Source organism: Cydia fagiglandana, chromosome 1 (genome assembly GCF_963556715.1).
Source record: "Cydia fagiglandana chromosome 1, ilCydFagi1.1, whole genome shotgun sequence".
In the NCBI taxonomy this organism is placed as follows: Eukaryota; Metazoa; Arthropoda; class Insecta; order Lepidoptera; family Tortricidae; genus Cydia; species Cydia fagiglandana.
The window spans coordinates 1704294-1722569 of NC_085932.1; the positions used below are offsets into that span (position 1 = coordinate 1704294).

Sequence of the window (18276 nt, forward strand, 5' to 3'; positions counted from 1 at the left end):
CTGAATTGTATACATAGATAGGTATGTGTTTCGGATATGCAACCATATAGAGCATAATTTAGTGACTAAAATCTATTTCTAAAAGTCAGTCACGTCACATTTTAAGGCCAAATAAAAACAATTCTTTCTTGCCTTTCCATTTAGTTTTGAAATGAAAATGGTTTGCTGTAGACATAACAGTCAAGTTTATTTGTTAACAAAAGGTTTGTAATCAGCAATTAGCCCTTAAAAATAAACCTTCTTTTATTTTTATTACAATGGAAAACACAAAAGTTGAGATTTTACTCAAACAATGCTGGAGCTCAAGCAAAAAATTCTCAACGCACACTTTATTTGTTCAGCTGTACAGTCCCCTTCTAGATCCATATAGATGTATTGTCACTCCTTGACAGCAGCCCCGAATATCTGATGGCGAATGTACCTACTTATAATACAGAATAATGAGTTCCAAATCTAATCTCCGAAGGGACGAAACGGTAATATTTTTATAAGGCCACTCGAGGAAGTAATACGATCGTTAAGACGAAAGTGGAAGACCCGCGGGAAATCGCCTTTTCATACAAATTTTATATACTTTTGTACAAAATATTTCGCCACAATTTGTTGTACCTATAACTATCAACTACAGTTTTGTGAAGAAAGGTTAGAGGATTTAAAAAATTGAATGAAATCTGTTTTTCGCTCCTAATTTTTACAATAATCCAAAAAAACTCAAACGTACTATGTTAATATACATCAAATTATGTCAAAATATTTACCATAATGTCAATATCTAGAGAGGAAAATTGGGACTACGTATGTATGAAGAAGCGGCCGTCCCCTTAGCTCAAGAATATCCTGTATCGAAGGGAATTACCGTGTAGAGGTAATTGGCTAAAGTTGGGACGACATCGGGCCAGTCGATGTTTATCGCGTCTTGTAATAAAACACGACTGTCCTCGTCTATAGCTCCAGACGTGCAAGATTGGATTTGCTACCTGTGATTAGTGATGTGACGTTATTAGAAATATTCCTGGCACTAGGAATATTGGGAAGTTTCAAATGGTCAAATATATTTAAACAAAAACTTATTAAAAAGACAAAAGGTTAATATTTTACCAGGTAAATGGAAGTTTTGTTGCAATAAAAATAATTCATTACTGGGAAATACCTACGAGTACTAAGTAGGTATATTGGGATTACTGGTACTTACTCACTGAGTCCTTGTTATTAAAAATTAAAATTAAAATTCATTTATTTCGAGTATCTGTGACTCATAAGTACATACACAATTCAAATACAATTATAATTACAATTATTATCATTAAAAACAAACACTAAACACATACTTAATATTATAATTTTCAAAATTACTGCAACCGTGGTAAGCACATTGACAATCATCATCTATTTCTCAATGTGCTTACCACAGTGCTGCTGGGCGTATGAAGTCCGCAGCAAAATGCAATATAAGGACAAAACTTGTCCGCAATCATTTCTAGGACGCTGTTGGAACTGGCGCGTACGCGTCGCACCAGGGACGCGGCTCGCAGGCGCATGGTAGCTTTAAAACACGACACATGCGCCTCCGCAAACATCCCTGACGCGCTGCAATATCGCGGTAGCCCCATCAGCGCTCTAAACGCGTTATTATACTGTACTTGTAGGGCCTTATACGATTTCAAAGTGAACTTTCGCCACAGACTGCAGGTGTAAAATGTTGTGCAAAAAGCTCTGAACAAAGTCACTTTACTTACCTTTGAGCATCGAGCGAATCTGCGTGCAATCATATTAGCTCTGATCGATAAGGCCCTACGTTCCCGTTCTATGTCGGCATCGTCTTTGAGGTCGGCCGTAACTATATGACCTAGATATTTGTACTGGTATACCCTTTCTAGGGCAACCGTGTTGATTCTGATAGGTGGTATTACAGATGGTATTTTAGACTCGACCCCAAAGACCATGTACTGACTTTTGACCGTGTTATATTTGAGTCCGTGCGTGTGCGCATAATCTTCACACACTTTAAGCAGTTTTCTGATGCCACAGACTGACGCACTCAGCAGCACCATGTCATCGGCATAGCTCAAATTGTTCACATTAACCCCGTCTATGTGACAGCCCACATGCATGCTGCTGAGCGCGACAATCAGCTCGTTCATATATAGGTTGAAGAGTGATGGTGAGCTCAACCCCCCCTGCCTCACCCCACATTCCAACCTATACGTCTCAGACAAAGTACCTGCCCATCTCACGTTGTTGATCTGGTTTCCATACCAATATCTAAATATACCTATCAGATCGGGAGCTAGGTTAATTCCCTCTAGTTTCTTCCAAAGTATATCGTAGGAAACCAGATCAAACGCTTTTGATAAATCAAGGTAACAAGCATAAACTGGCGTATTCCTGTCAACATAATACGCGGCGGTGTGCTTAAGGCACAGGATAGCACTTTCAGTTGACAGCCCGGGCCTAAACCCGAACTGGTTGTCATGCAACGAAAGGTTCTTATTCAACTGTGCATTAAGCACACCATCCAGTACCTTTGCCATAACAGTAGCGAGCGATATCGGCCTATAATTAGTTTTACTAGTTAAGTCTCCTGTCTTGTTTTTCACCACTGGTATGACAACGGTCTTTATCAAGTCTATTGGCAGGTAGGAATGGGCTATACATAGAGAATAAAACACTGAAAGTACACGTGAGATATGACAGCCAGCATAACGTAGATGCTCCACACTGAGGCCATCATGACCAGGCGACTTACCACCAGACATAGATTTAATGGATTTGGCTACCTCTAAGGCCGATATCCTTGTCACCTGTCTATTCATAATGGCCCCAGTGCCCGCCACTCTTTCACATGAAGGTGCTATACTAGGTTTCACAGTAAAATGGTCTCTGAAGATGTTAGCAATAGCCCTATGATCCGTTACTCCCTCCACGCTCGCCGGCGGGCCAGACCTAACATTTAACTTGCTAGTTGATTTCCAAAAAGCCTTAAAATCTTTTTTCGAGTGTTGTGATGCTATTATGTCCATTTGTATTTGATTTTGATGATCTTGACACCATTTTAGTCGGGACTTAAATATACGTCGACTTTCACACATGTTATTATATTCAGTGCCAACTATAGGTTTGCCACTACACACCCACACAAGAAATGCTTGCCTCGCCCGCCAATGAGCATCCTTCACGTGCCTATTCCAACCCACTATACGATTTTTGTTCTTTTTCTTAATTCCCACATTTCCCTTACTAACTATGGCAGACTGGCTGAGCGCAGATACAATGTCCCTATACAAGTTATCTAAAATTACTTCATGAGAGGAGTCACTACAGCATTTATCACCACAATCTATAAAATCGGAAGGAAAATGGATATTTCTTAACCTGTTATCGCATTCTTGTGTGTATACGGCAATCTGCTCCTTTGTTCTGTCCCCCCATATTGCGCAATTAGTATTATTAAGTGGCGCAGCAGTTAATCTAGGAGTTAAAACACCTATATTACATTCTAATATGAGGGGAAAGTGGTCGGACCATACTACGTCACACTTAACATGTACATTACGAACAGAACTTATAGCCGATTGTGTCACAATACAGTGGTCCAGCCAGCGCCTAGACCCGTGCGCCTCACTGATAAAAGTATAGGTATCAGAGGAAAGGCCTAATCTGTTTATATCAACGCACACCCAGTTCTGTTCATCACAATAATTACTTAGTTCAGTGAAAAATAACTCACCTGGATGTGCGTTAAAGTCTCCTAAGATATAAACTGATTCCACTTCACATTCATCCACTATTGCACTCACCGCGCTAAGGCAATCCGTAAACTCGGGCAGGTTGTCTGAACAATCCGTGGGCATATACACACAGACAACTATAAACGGCCTATCATTTGTCACTATTTTAACCGCACATATGCGTGGATTACTACACTGTAACACTGTTACGCATTGAAACAGATTACTTCGCCACAGAAGTGCCACTCCGCCGTACGGTCGCCCTTTTAGCATACCAGAGGATGTGTCCACCGCCGATGTTCCCGTAAACGAAAATTCGCTGCTAATATTACCTAAATATGGGATTTCAGTAGGTAATAGCCACGATTCCTGCAAAGCGATTATATCGGAAAATTGACATAGTTGTCTGACGTAGTCGACTGATCGTTTGACACTTTTACAATTAAAACTAGTTAACTTTATTGTGTGTTGTTCCATTATTATACTTAAATTATGTAGTTATGTGCCGCCTTCAGTCGTAGTTCTGTTCGCATATCTGTACTTGAAATGCACAAACCGCCTAAATACAATGTCTTTTGGCCACAGACTAGTGTCAAGAAATAATGGTAATTTACTCTCGTATACAAAAAATTTAAAAGCCTTATGACTTTGTTTCTTTTTCATTATAATTTTTTCTAATGACACACTTTCATGAGTTTTTGTTTTTATGTAATCTATTATGTCCTTTTCATTTGTATCCTGGTGTATTTTTGATATAAAGATAGGTATCTGTTTCTCTGCCGCTCTGAACTTGCTGTTGATATCACAAGTCGCCGTTCCCACTTGTCCATTAAAGCGGCTTGAAGATTTCCTTTTTCGGTAAGTAACAGTTTTCCATTCCTCCCTCTGTTTCTCGTGCAAGCACTCGCTGCTTATCGGATCGTTGTTATTAATCATGACGTTTTGTGCGCCGGAGGTCAAACAGCTGATCGCCTGTCTTTCCGTTGTTCGAGGGGAACCGGTTTCGATATCAGTCAATTTATTTTCCTTATCAATCTCGACGGCCTGTATATTGCTCGTACTAATAGATTTAGATTTTGACATGGATGTAGGTTTTTCATGTGTAGCCGATGACGATGACTCATCCAAAATGGTTCTGTATTGCATATTATCCTCCTTCTGACTTATTGACATTGAATCGTTTTGCTTTATGGAGGAGGCATTATCGTTTAGGGTTGAGTTATGATGTTGTGACATACCATAAGGTCCACTGTCTGCTTGTAAACACCACGCACCCCTCCTTACGTTAACAGTAGACAAAGGAATCTGTGGCGGACACGCATACCTATATGATAGTTGCATTTCATTCCTTAAATCCTCTATCTGACCCTTCGTGGCATAACTATCCTTAATAGTGTTGATTTCATCCTGGATCCGCAAAAGGTCCTTTAAAAGCTTGGAACAGTCAAGATGATCAAACGTCAAAGCGGGTAGTTTTTCAAGCTGGTGTGCCACGAAAGTCGGAATTATGTCAGGTTCCGTGGCTTTAAAAACACGTATTATATCACGAAGGTCTCTTTGATCTTTGCCTTCGCCCTTTCGCTTAATATTCCGCTCATTTGTAGGCAAAGAATCGAATAACAATGATTTCGATTTTTGAATTTCGTCAACCGTAAACGATTTTTCACATATTCGCACTTATACTGCGTCTGCGTTGAATAATGATGATGACTCATAAAAAATACCTACTCTGTTTTACATCGTTATAAACGGTCTTTTGGCGATGTACGATTGTCATCTTGGCTATTAGGCCTCCAGCCGGCCTAGCCAACGCACCCAGGTGTTCTCTAATAAAAACCCCTTTTCATTTAAATTATACCAAAAATATTGCTTTCAGCGGACTAGCAAGCGCAGCGTAACTAGGACGTCCACTCACAAGATGGACAGACGACCTTGTTAAGACGCTGGATGCGGGTCGCTTCCAACCGGCACGTATGGAGATCCAAGGGGGAGGCCTATGGTCAGCAGACGTCTTATGGCTGAGATGATGATGATGATGATTACTTTTTACCATGCTGTTACGTTAACTTAACGTTTCCTCGATCCAGGAATATTTTTAAGAACAGCAGGTATTCCTAAGGGGATTTTTCACTTCACTAGTGATATGTTTGACATCGATACCTTCTGTACCGGACTCCAGGCAATTGGAGCTTCGTTTCCTGTATGTTTGCAAACTATTATTACATATATGTAGAATGGGAGTATTTTATTGTCCTTATGATAATATCTGTCTGTATGACAAGAGTAAACATTGTGACTAAAGTTCTAACTAAGTTAATATCAAGATTTCTTATAGGAAAAGTTAGATATCAAAAATATATGTGCAGACTTGTGCGATTTCATAATGCTATTTAATGCAACAGTTACATAATAACTGACTAGTAGTTCAACCCAAACTATGGAGTGAGCCCGAATAAAGTACATATACAGATTATACAGCACTAGTGCGATAATTGGCACATTAAGTGACTATGTTGAAAATTTAAAGAGCCATACGTAGTATTTCCCAGAATCAAACGTAATAACAAGATATTTTAGTCACTTTTTCACGCCTACTTCCTGTTTATATGCTTAATATATATTATTTTTCAATATTTAATTACTTATTGATTTTTTATTATTTACATTTTTACAATTTTGTGGCACTTAACATTTTATAAATATTTGTTTGTCACTTTATTTAATGTCGGTGATTTATTAATTAATTAATTATTACCTCTTTATCCTGTATTATTTGTATTGTTTTCTGTAATGAGGTTTGCAATAAAGTGTATTTGTATTGTAGTAATAATAATAGAAGACATAAAATTACATACCTGAATGCACAGATTGGATGAACAGAGCTAACAAGTGACAATTAGTTACGGTAATTTTGTTGTTCAGCTTTAGAACTCCCGAGGGACTCATCTCGTGTCCCGAGGGCTTTATATCTTACGTTGGCGAAGTAATAAAATTCACAAAGTAAGTTGTAGGGTATTCAGGTCGAGAAAATAAAGTAGCTATACCGGGTGTGGCCTGTAACATGAGCAAAAAATTTAACTGTAGGCTGTACTCCTCATACTGACCAACATTTGTTCAGCGACTTGTTTAATTTTTAATATAATAAATTGTAGTTTGATTTTTAATACACTTTAAAGTTTATTCTAAGACCCAATGTATTCCGAATTTTGTTATGCTTACGAGTAAGGCGTGACAAGCAACGTCAATCACAATGATATGGCATGGCGATGGCGTCCATTGAAGACAATATTTATTTTGTATGAAAAATAGGGAGTCTAAATACTTCATAATTTTGTTCAAAGTTGTTGAACAAAAGTGTCACCGTTTGAGGAGTACAATCTATGTTTTAATTATTTGCTCATGTTACAGGCCACACCGGTATACTTCTAAGCAGAGTATTCGGTTCTAAAATACCACTACGTTCTTTTACGTTCTTTGGTTTAATATTTCATTTTTAATCGGCCAATTTAATAATACGAAGTAGTTACGTAAATACATGATTCAGCCCTGCGTTAAGAGCATAAAATAATTCAAAATATTGGACTATTTCGGGGCTTAAAAAAATACCGGTACCGAGCCTTGCTTCTAAGCATACATAAAGATTTTGAAACGTGATAGTCAGGATGGCGGGTGTACCTAAATAAAAATAAACAAAAAGTATATCATATTTTAGTACCTACTTTGTACCTCCTCTAAAAAAATTAGTACCTCACGGTATTTAAAGTTATTAACAAAAAACATTACAGCCGCCATTCTGACAGTCAGAATTTTATTTAAATCTTACCTTAATCTTTTGTTAATATACTATAGTGTTAGACTAAAAAAAGGCTGGAGCGATTTTCATAGCCCACGCAGTGAAAGTGTTATTTATACGTCGTAATTTCATAGAAGTTTGACGTTTAAAATAACACTTGCACTGCATGGGCTATCAAAATCGCTCCAGACTGTTGGTCTGACTCTATTATTATGTCAATGCAACAGGCCTTTGTTCGAGGAAACAGTCACACCGCTGCTGCAATGCTGTACAGCAATACCGTCCAAATTGGAGTGTAACCTTAAATGTCATGAATGTATTCATGTGCTGCTGCGTGGGCCCGGATGTGATTGGATTGGATTGCTATTGCGGAATCGGATTCCACAAATGATTCGCTAAGCATTTTGTCTCGAATCATGTCTAGACCTTGGTACCTACACTGGTGGCTAAGGAACTAGTTATACCGGGTGTGGCCTGTAACATGAGCAAAAAATTAAACTGTAGGCTGTACTCCTCATACTGACCAACATTTGTTCAGCGACTTTTAACATTAACCTGTGGTTCGATATTTAATACACTTTAAAGTTTATTCTAAGACGCAATGTATTGCGAATTTTGTTATGATTAAGGCGTGACAAGAAACGTCAATCACAATGATATGGCGTGGCGATGGCGTCCATTGAAGATAATATTTATTTTGTATGAAAAATAGGGAGTCTAAATACTTCATAATTTTTAAAAGTTGTTGAACAAAAGTGTCACCATTTGAGGAGTACAATCTATGTTTTAATTATTTGCTCGTGTTATAGGCCACACGCGGTATGATAGTGGATAGAGGGAAAACCTAGGAACAGAATTTTTGACTCCGTAACTTTGTTTGGACTAGCTAGGAGGTGAACATATCAAAAGTCCCCGGCCGTAGCCCCGGTGCTGGGGGGTAGAGGGCGAAAGCTCATAAATATCCGCTCTTGAAAGTTTATTTAGGGATTTCAATTTTATCTTGATATCTACATTAGTGAAGCTGCTAGGCCGAGTTTGGTATCATTTTCGTATAAATCGGGGGTGCTGAATGTTTTTTCTTAGGAATGGTGTCAATGTGATACCATAAATGAATTCAGCAACCCCGATTTATACGAAAATGATACCAAACATGGCCTAACAGCTTCATTGATGTAGATATCAAGATAAAATTAAAATCCCTAAATAAACTTTCAAGAGCGGGTATCTCAAAAACTATTCAAGATATCGAAAAACTTGACTGGATAAAACTTGTAACTAATTTTATCAGCTTTCGGTTTGTCTTAGTAGTCATGTCGCTAAAACGCAAAGTTTCCAAGATATCAATGAAAAACCGAAAAATTCGACCTTCTTACCCCCCTCTACCCCCCAGCACCGGGGCTACAGCCGGGGACTTTTGATATGTTCACCTCCTAACTAGTCCAAACAAAGTTACGGAGTCAAAAATTGTGTTCCTAGCATTTCCCTCTACAACGTTTTTTGAGCATTCATTTCCTGACCTACCTACATAACTATAAGCAGGCGTGGCTCATTCCGCGATTTCGTCGCTTTGCTACAGGTAGCTAAAAATCCATCCGTTCGACCCCAATTTTGGGGTTTGCCATAAGCCGCGCGTGGCGCTGTCGCCACCTAGCGGCCATATCTGTGCTGATCGTGACAGACGCGTATTGTTAGAGAGTGAGTCTTCTGTATCTAGTACTATTATTTATTCTGTGATCTGATATAAGATAAACGTACTAGTGCTCGACATGCTAATGCCCAATAGATGACACCTTGCGGTCATCTCTATTGACAATGACTTAAGTTTCAAGATCACATGTACTGGAACCGCGTCGAGCACCAGTACTAAGTGAATTGGGTATTTTATTATTATGGATCAAACACGCGTTTTAACCTAAAATAACTCTCCTTATTCTATACAATAAAAGGTAACGACTCGGGTACTTATTTATCATGTCTTTCTTATTTTAAGATAAGGGTACAACGTAAAAAATAGCTTTACATTCCCTTAACTTTGCGATGTTTACAGGAGACGCGTGTTAATGTTAAACATAGCATAAAACGTGTCTTACATTGTACTTTTATACGGCACGATTCGGAAAATGACTTAGAGATTCACTAGACATGAAATAGTAAAGACATGTGACGTTCCATGGCAAAAGATACCGTAGCCCCGACTGAATATTGGAGCGGCGTTAATAGCGTAAGCGCCAGCCGCCATAAGGTACCTTTTGTCGTGGAACGTCACATTTCACTATTTAATATCTAGTGAATGTCGAATTCATTTTCCGAATCGCGCCGTTAGTTCAGCTCGTGCATGTTCATATACTCACAGAGACACAGACATTTAAGGTAGAAGTACTAGTGCTCGACGCTGCACTAGTATTCGACATAGCCACTTTATGTCAAAGTGACAAGGATTAAATTTGGCTTATTATTAACCGGGCAACTAAAATATTAAACAGGAACTTTCATTGGGCATATAATAATATAATTTGGCTGTGCATTAATATTTTAGCGCCAAAAAAAATATATTAGCCTCAAATATAAGCATCATATTATTATGAAAACTGGCAGCAAAATCAAGCCACCCAAAAAAAATCAGGGAACTTAAAGTGATAGGTTGGCGACTAAAATAATAAATTGGCAACTAATATTGTAAAGCGATCATAAAATTTAGTTGTCATCTAGTTGTTTACACCTAAGTAATCAACTACAGTCATAACTGAGCATGCCGTTTCAGATAGGTAGTATTTTAACACGAAAGCAGTTAAATTTAAAGAATATTGGTCACTTTTTACACAAAACACCTCAAATTAATTTACCAATACGTAATGGTCAGTATACTCATAGTCGAAATTTCTAATCATGAAACGCCTTATGGCCATTATACCATTAGATCTTTAAATTTTTAATTACTAATTTCAATAGTTACCACTGTGTTCTGCTAGAGTCAACAGATAGGTGCGACGACGAGCAAAGCGAGGAGGAGCGTGTTAGGCTGACCGTGTAGTGACCAAACAAAATATTTTAAAAGAACTTCGTTTTTGAATTAATAGATAGCCGTTTTCTTTTTAAAATTTGCTTCATAAATGGTCTCCAATATAATAATTCAGTTGCCAAATAAATACTTGGTACCTGCCTAAAAATAATCAAAAGCTGTAACGGCATTAAAATACAACTCATATTGATATATTTTAAGGCTCCGATTTAACTATTAAATTTTAGTACCCATTTCTATTTCTTAAACTACCCAAATTCGATTAATTAAGTAGTTGACCGGTTAAATACGTGCCATTAAATTTGAATACAGAAAAATCTTCGCTGTTCAAATTTAACCTATGTAATATAGGTTTAGTATAGGTAGTTTGACATAAAGTGCCCATGTCGATTACTAGTGCAGAGTCGAGCACTAGTACTTCTACCTTACCCCCTTATTCATAAAACTTTACGGGCCTGATTTAGTTAAATTCTGTTTTATCTGGTTCTTCTAAAACGATACACGGGGAAAACTTCGTAAACAACGCCAAATGCCACGCCACGCAGTCCTGGCTGCGTGGCGTGGCATACTCAACTCTAGTCTAGCTGTAGGATTTGTAGGGATTTTAGTTTTCCTTTTTTAGGGTTCCATGTTCAAAAATGGGGTTACTTTCAAGTAGTGCCATCACTCCGTGGTTTCGAGGTAGCGTACTTGTCTGAGGCAGAAGACGCCTGGAAAATAGCCTGCCCTGGAAGAGACCTACCCATAGATAAATCAGTTCAGAGAATCTGGGATCAACCTATCTGCACACAAGTACATTCCCACATCCTAAACTCTTGCTCCACCAGCCAGGAAAAAGCACGCATCCTGGCTGTTTCGGAAAGAGAATCCGGCTCCTGGTTACATGCTCTCCCCTCCTCCAACTTTGGAACATTACTCGACAATAATACCCTCAGGCTGGCTGTCGGTCTTCGCCTAGGATCCAACATTGTCTCACCCCATCGCTGCCCCTGCGGAACTTTTGTGGACAGCCTTGGACACCACGGTTTATCGTGTTCTAAAAGTGCCGCCCGCCTATCACGCCATGCCTGCCTTAACGACATCCTCCGTCGGGCCTTCGTCAGCGCCAACGTCCCAGCCATTCTCGAACCACCTGGCCTCGCGCGCGACGATGGCAAGAGGCCCGACGGAATGACCCTTGTGCCCTGGAGTGTGGGACGGGCCCTTATTTGGGACGCAACGTGTGTGGACACCCTGGCACCGTCTCACCTCGGTTCAACATCATTGAGAGCGGGCGCGGCGGCCGCAGCTGCTGAGGCAGCAAAATGCCGCAAATATATAGCTCTCACTGACCGGCATATATTTGCGGCATTTGCAGCCGAAACTCTGGGACCGTGGTGCCCAGGGGCCCATAAACTAGTTCGGCAACTTTCAAAAAAAATATTTGAGGTCACCGGGGACCGTAGGGCTGGCTCGTTCCTCGCCCAACGGATCGGCATAGCCATCCAAAGGGGGAACGCAGCCAGCCTTATGGGAACCCTTCCACAGGGTTCGGACCTGGGTGATCTAGCCTAATATATACATATTCGGCTAGATCACCCACATTATGTTATATATATTTTTTTAGGTATTAGTTTTAGTTTTTTAGGTAGTTTTATAATTTTAGGTTAATTTTATTCTAAGTTTGTTTTTAATTATGTTTATGGTTTTATAAAATAAAAAAAGTAGTGGAACAGTACCTATTGATAATTAGGTACCTAACTAAAATTTTAGCTCGGAACTTACTCAAGGCATTAGGTAGCTTGATATTTTACTAGAGATTCGGACAGTTCGACCAATTTACCTGTACCTATTTAACTTAGTTCATAGTTTATACCTGTTAAACCTTTATTTAACTGCTTATTTCAAAATAATGATTATTGTATTTACATATTGTTTGTTCTAAATAAATACAACACTAATCATAAATCCATCCAAGTGATTGAACGGGGAAGGTGGTTTTGCAAAATTCCTGGGTGCGTAGCCAACGTGCAACGTGCAATTAGCGCTCCGTAGCGAACAAAACGTAACTGTCACTCTCACTCCAGTGTGGAAGAGCGATAGAGAAAGATGATACGATATGCTACGGACGAAGCATTAACGATTGGCACGTTGGCTACGCGCCCTGAGCACACTCTCTAAAATGTATCCGATAGAACACCGACAGGCAGGCGATCCAGCGACGATGTTCAAGAGGCCAATTCGAACTTAAATTCTGATATCAAAGTGATGCAATTATGTTATCATACTCGCGTGCATTCCGCTTATTCTTGTTCGTACATGTACGAGTATTAGCGCGAGCGAGACGCACGGGTGAATGGTTGGTTACAAAATGACATCGTTTTGACATCAAAATGTAATTTCAAAGGCTTCCAAGGCTTTGTATCTTGGATTTGACAACCGGCCGGAGATCTAAATATAAACCACTTCCTGACGTTCAATTTTGCTCTCTGTTATTACTAAAATGTAATTAATTATTACCACGTGGTCAAAGATAACAAACTTATTCTATCTCAGGAGGAAGTCAAGCCTAAAATAATTAGGTATGGCGCGTAGCCATCCTGTCAATCGTTAACGCTCCGTAGCTTCGAGCAACACCGGGAACGGGACTATGGGCCCGATTCGGATTTTGAAATAGACATCTATTATATCTTTTAGACATCACCAAGATACGATAACGATATGTTTATGATCTAACCTGTCAAATTTGACATTTGCGCGATTCTGGAGATACTCTTGATCGATTTCCACAGGATATGACTTAGAGATCTAATAGAATATCTTACTCTGTCTAACGTAAAAGTGACATTGGTTGCTCGAATTGCGCTGCAAAAGAGAACTAGTTGATATCTAAACTATAACGTATCTAGAATAGTCTAGTACGTGTCGTCTCTTGTGAATATTTTGAAGTTCGAATACGGCAGTATTTCTCCTCTGCGGAAGCATAGGAACCATCACGCTCCGCGATTGTTGCGTCATTTAGGGTCCTAGCTAAATTGGTTGTTCAATATTTACGCTATAGAATTTCCAATTTAGCAAGAACCCTGAATGGCATAACAATCCCATGTGGCGACTGACTCTATCTACTCGTACGGCGGTGCGTGTTGTGACTCGACAAAAGCTTCTTCAGCTGTCAAACTCGGTGATTTCACTGATTTCTCTACTAAAATCTTTGGCAGGACTATCGCAGCCTTTATTACCAACGACAAAAGAAACATCCCGAATTCTAAAACAAACGAAGAGAGCCTTTTGCGCGTGATCGCAATACCAATCAGTTTTATTTTTACCGCCAGCTGCCGCGGGTACTACACTCGGGCCAATACTTTTAATCTGGCTTCGAATAGTTTTTGGCTACGTCATTAACTAGCGACGGACATGCGGTGGCATTATGAACAGAGAGGGCAGAAAAGAGTAGCCCAGGTATGTTTTATGATTGAATGAATAACGATTAAAAGATTAATATATATATACATACATTTAGTAGGTTGTTTCTTAATGGGGAATTGCGCGGGGCATTTTCCATGACAAAACGATTGTAGCTAGTTAGCTAGCTTCATGTCATACATATTTGCAAAATATTTTTCTAAAAATCCATATATACACTCATTTATTATTGTTTTATATATGTTCAATCATATTAACTTATTTGCGACAAGTTGACAAAATTCATAGAACTATTCTGAATACCTCATTTTCATGTTTCGAGGTTTTCATACAACACGAATAATGTAAAAATAAGGCTTATTTCTACAGATTGTAGTTTATTAGGTTAGTCCGTTTCTTTCTAAGTAAGTACTCTACTCTGAAGAAATAAGAATTACGCACTGAAATAATATTACTTTCCCATTTCGCTAAAAAAGCAGTGGAGCTGTTTCTTAGTAATGAATTACCGAGGTTTTCCGCATAGTAACGATAGATTCAATAAACTAAATCGACGGATGTTTCCAGTTAGTTTGCTACTATAGCTGGATAGGTAGGCAATAGTTTACCTCTCGTGCTAATATTGATATTTGATCGTTGCGAGGGTTTCAAGTTTCAAGGGATGAGGGTTAAATATAATTATACAAACTTTGCTACCGAGTGAAACATTAAATTTTCGCCAACACAATGCGAAAATATTAACGGTAAAACGTTAAAAACGAATTATCATTAAAAGATTCGAAATCATCACTAAAAAGTAAATTCACTAAATTCTACCAGCCAAGACGCTCACAAGACGGTAACGGTTCAAAAATTAAATTAATTGTCACTCTTGTGGATAAAATGCCACTTGCTCATCAGTTTTTGAAGAAGAAAGAGAGCTTTTCAGAAAAAAAATGTAAATAAAGCCCCGTTTGTAGTGCCGACGTGTTTGCACAGACAATCCTTATTTTTTAATAAACGTGAATTATACCTATGAAAATATGATTAAATTTTACCGCATTTTTTTTTATGTTTTTTTTTTTATAATGACAGTTCACTAGTTCAGTTTAGTTCGATGGTTCAAGAGATCCATCTATGTCAACAGTTCTGGTTTCATTCCTCTTATTCGCGGATATATGAGGAGATTAATCGCGCAGTTAAATGAATGAGTTGATAGCTAATTTCATTCAATATGAATTACTCAAATAAATGGATTTAGATGAATTCTAGGATTAATTTAAACATGATGTCCTTGTCACTCTCTATGCGAATAAGAAAGTAAATGACAAGATAAATGTATAACACTGCAGAAGTAAAGAACTAAATGAATCAGAACTGAACTAGTGAATGAAAGAGTGACTTCAAGTGAAGTATGTACTTCATTTGAATTTTCTGAGTTCCCACAAATGTCTGGAAATGCAGGGCTACCACTGAAAATGTCTCTTCTATTCGTTTATAGTTAATAAAGAGCAGGCGCGTTACGTGCCCCACGGATTACGATCGAGCACGCAACGCAAGCGATGTGACAGCTGACATATAATTCCACCCGTTACAACCGACAAGTGCAAGTGCGTGTCTGACTAAGCAAGGACATGATGCCTGGAGTTTTATTATTTAGTTTTCGGTTCGTTTTTCTTTTTATAAAATGAAAATAAAATAAATACCTAAGAAATGAATAAGTATTAAATATATTGTGGAAAATCTTACACAAATCGATTTAAGTCCAACTCGAGTCCGACGAAGCTAACTTAACATTAGCACTGATTTAAAGAACAAAGCAAGGAATTACCATTATATAAACGTCACATTTTCATAAAAATTTGACTTTAACGATGATAGTGCCACATTTTGCGATGCAGAGTTACCTTGGCCCAACTCTATCTGCGCGTAGCTCCGCACTGCCGTCGTATTCAATAAACAATCATTCCTTTATTTTCGGTCTACTACGAAAAATGCACAATTCAAGCGGAATTCAACCAGGATAGTCGCTCTTTTTTATCGCTGGACAATGCTTAAAAACACATATCCCTTTGACACAATGCCGCCCGCCGGTATTGCGCCCTACAATTACAATGAATGAATTAAGATTTAGACCAAGTCTGTAACGAGTTTGATTGATAGCACACACAGTGCTACTTAATTTTAAACGTCAAACTTCTATGAAATTATAGAAATAGAAATAGTTTATTCGTGGCAAAAATATACAGATAATAAAAAAAGGAACCAAACTTTATGTAGGTACATATAATATAAATAAAATGTGCACCGCGTGTGCTATCAAAATAGTTGCAAAAATTATTATCTCGGTCTAACTCTATCACGTTTAAGAAGACTAATTAAATAAACAGGTCCAATTAAGATTACTAAATTTTTGTAGGTAAGTAAATTTTATAGTTTGTATTTTTATTTTATTTCTAGTTTTAACTTTAGTACTGTTGTATGTTTTTTCTTAACTTAAATAAAACTCAGATTACTAAAGTATTAGATGATGTAAGAGTTTTTATTGATATTCTGAGAAACAATGGACGTTTCAATGGCTTTAAACTTTTAATTGATAACTTCACAAACGCTTAATGAGATCATTACAAACTGATGTGCAGTCTGGGACCGCAACTTTGTGGGAATTCAGGGAATTGTCAGTAATCCTCTGTTCAGGTAATTTAGAGACGAGGCAAATATAAAGATTGGCAACTTTTCTGCAAAAAACTTCGAAATATGTTATTTTTTCGATTTAAACGACTAGTTATTTAATATCTACTTATAAGGAGAAATGACGAGTTATAAAAATATCTAACTATGAAATGATACATAAAAAAATGGCAAGTTAGGTATTAAATTAGGTTTTAAAAGGTTTATGAGCTTGTGCATATTTATTTTCGGTGCGGGAATGTTTGACATTAGCCAAAGAGTATTAACTTAAAAACAGAAGTTATTAGTGTCCGAACAAGGTTTTAGTTATGGCGGGCTTCGGCATAAAAATTATGTCCGCCGAAGGTTCGGTTTCGGCAGTTTCTGCCAAAAAACTGTCGATCGTTACGAAACGAAACTTACAAGATTGCACTTTCGGATTGCGTTCGGCTAGTTTTTTATACTGAATAAGTGCATGAATTCTATTTTTCTTAACTCTTAATCAGGTACTTTAATTAGGATTCGAGTAGTCCGACACGCATTTGGCTGGTATTTTATACCACTTACAACTTAGAAGTTACAACTTTTTTGTTAAAGACAATGCTCCACGAAACTACATTTAGTTTGACTGTAGAGTCACACTATACAGTACTATACTTAATTAAATTAAAATATTATAATAGGTTTACATTCGGAGTTAAAATATGTAGGTACATATATCATGAATACACTGTAGGGTAAAACATCCGCTATACCTAGAGTATTCAGGAGATACCTTTATAGATGTTTTTAAATGTAATTTTTTTGGGCTTTTGTACTATGTCCGCGGGCAAAGTGTTTAGTAAATAGGGTAAACGTTTCTTTAGTGTCCTATCGCCATAATTATTATCCACCGTAAGTACCTCATATTTGCCCGCAGTTAGTGCTCTGGTATTATGACTATGTTTGACTAGATCCCTGTGTTCCTGGCTGCCATGACTGTTTACAGCTAACATATATTTAAGTTTTAATCCCACTGGTAAAATTTTACATAATTTAAATAATTGTCTGTAGTCAGTTTTGCAACTGTATTTTATCTTTTCATTAACTAGTAGTTTTAGAAAACGGATTTGTAACATTTCTACATGAATTTTATTTGTTTCATTGTTCATATGTAGGTATAAAAAGAAAGCGATGGTACATATAGTTTTATTATTCTTTTCACGTCATTAAGTTTCGGATTCGGCAAAGGAACAGTTTTTGGTACACTATAGTTCGTTTTTTTTAGCATTAGAAAGAACTCCGCAGAAGCAAGCGTGCAGTTTTTATCAGGCTTGTTATTTGTTACTAATTATTGAATTATCTAATGTAGCATGGTCAATACATATAATTTACTTCAAATTGTTACCGCTAAAAGTGCCAGATTTAGAACCACAAGCGAACTTCTGCGAAGTTCTTTCTAATGCTAAAAAAAACGGACTATAATAGCAGTCTTTAATGTTTTCATGTCTTCGATTATATTTGCCGTGCAATTGAATTAAACTACCTAGTAAAGTTTTATGGGCAAATTAAGAGTCATAATGAGAATAATGAACAACCTAGTTGCTAGTAAAAATAACAAGGCAAAGAAATATGATCCATTCCATTTTTATTACGCTTGTTTACTAGATTTCATAAAACCCATCAGCTTATCAAGTTGGAGGTCTTGG

At 37.7% G+C, this 18276-nt stretch overlaps 1 protein-coding gene across 1 annotated transcript; it reads right to left on the reverse strand.

Annotated features, from left to right (window-relative positions):
- Positions 1–1327: 1327 nt before the first annotated feature.
- LOC134671173 (uncharacterized) lies at positions 1328–5400 on the reverse strand. Its single transcript, XM_063528991.1, has one exon. It carries the CDS (start codon positions 4203–4205, stop codon positions 1383–1385), a length of 2823 nt encoding a protein of 940 aa, XP_063385061.1. The 5' UTR covers positions 4206–5400; the 3' UTR covers positions 1328–1382.
- Between the last annotated feature and the right edge of the window lie 12876 nt (positions 5401–18276).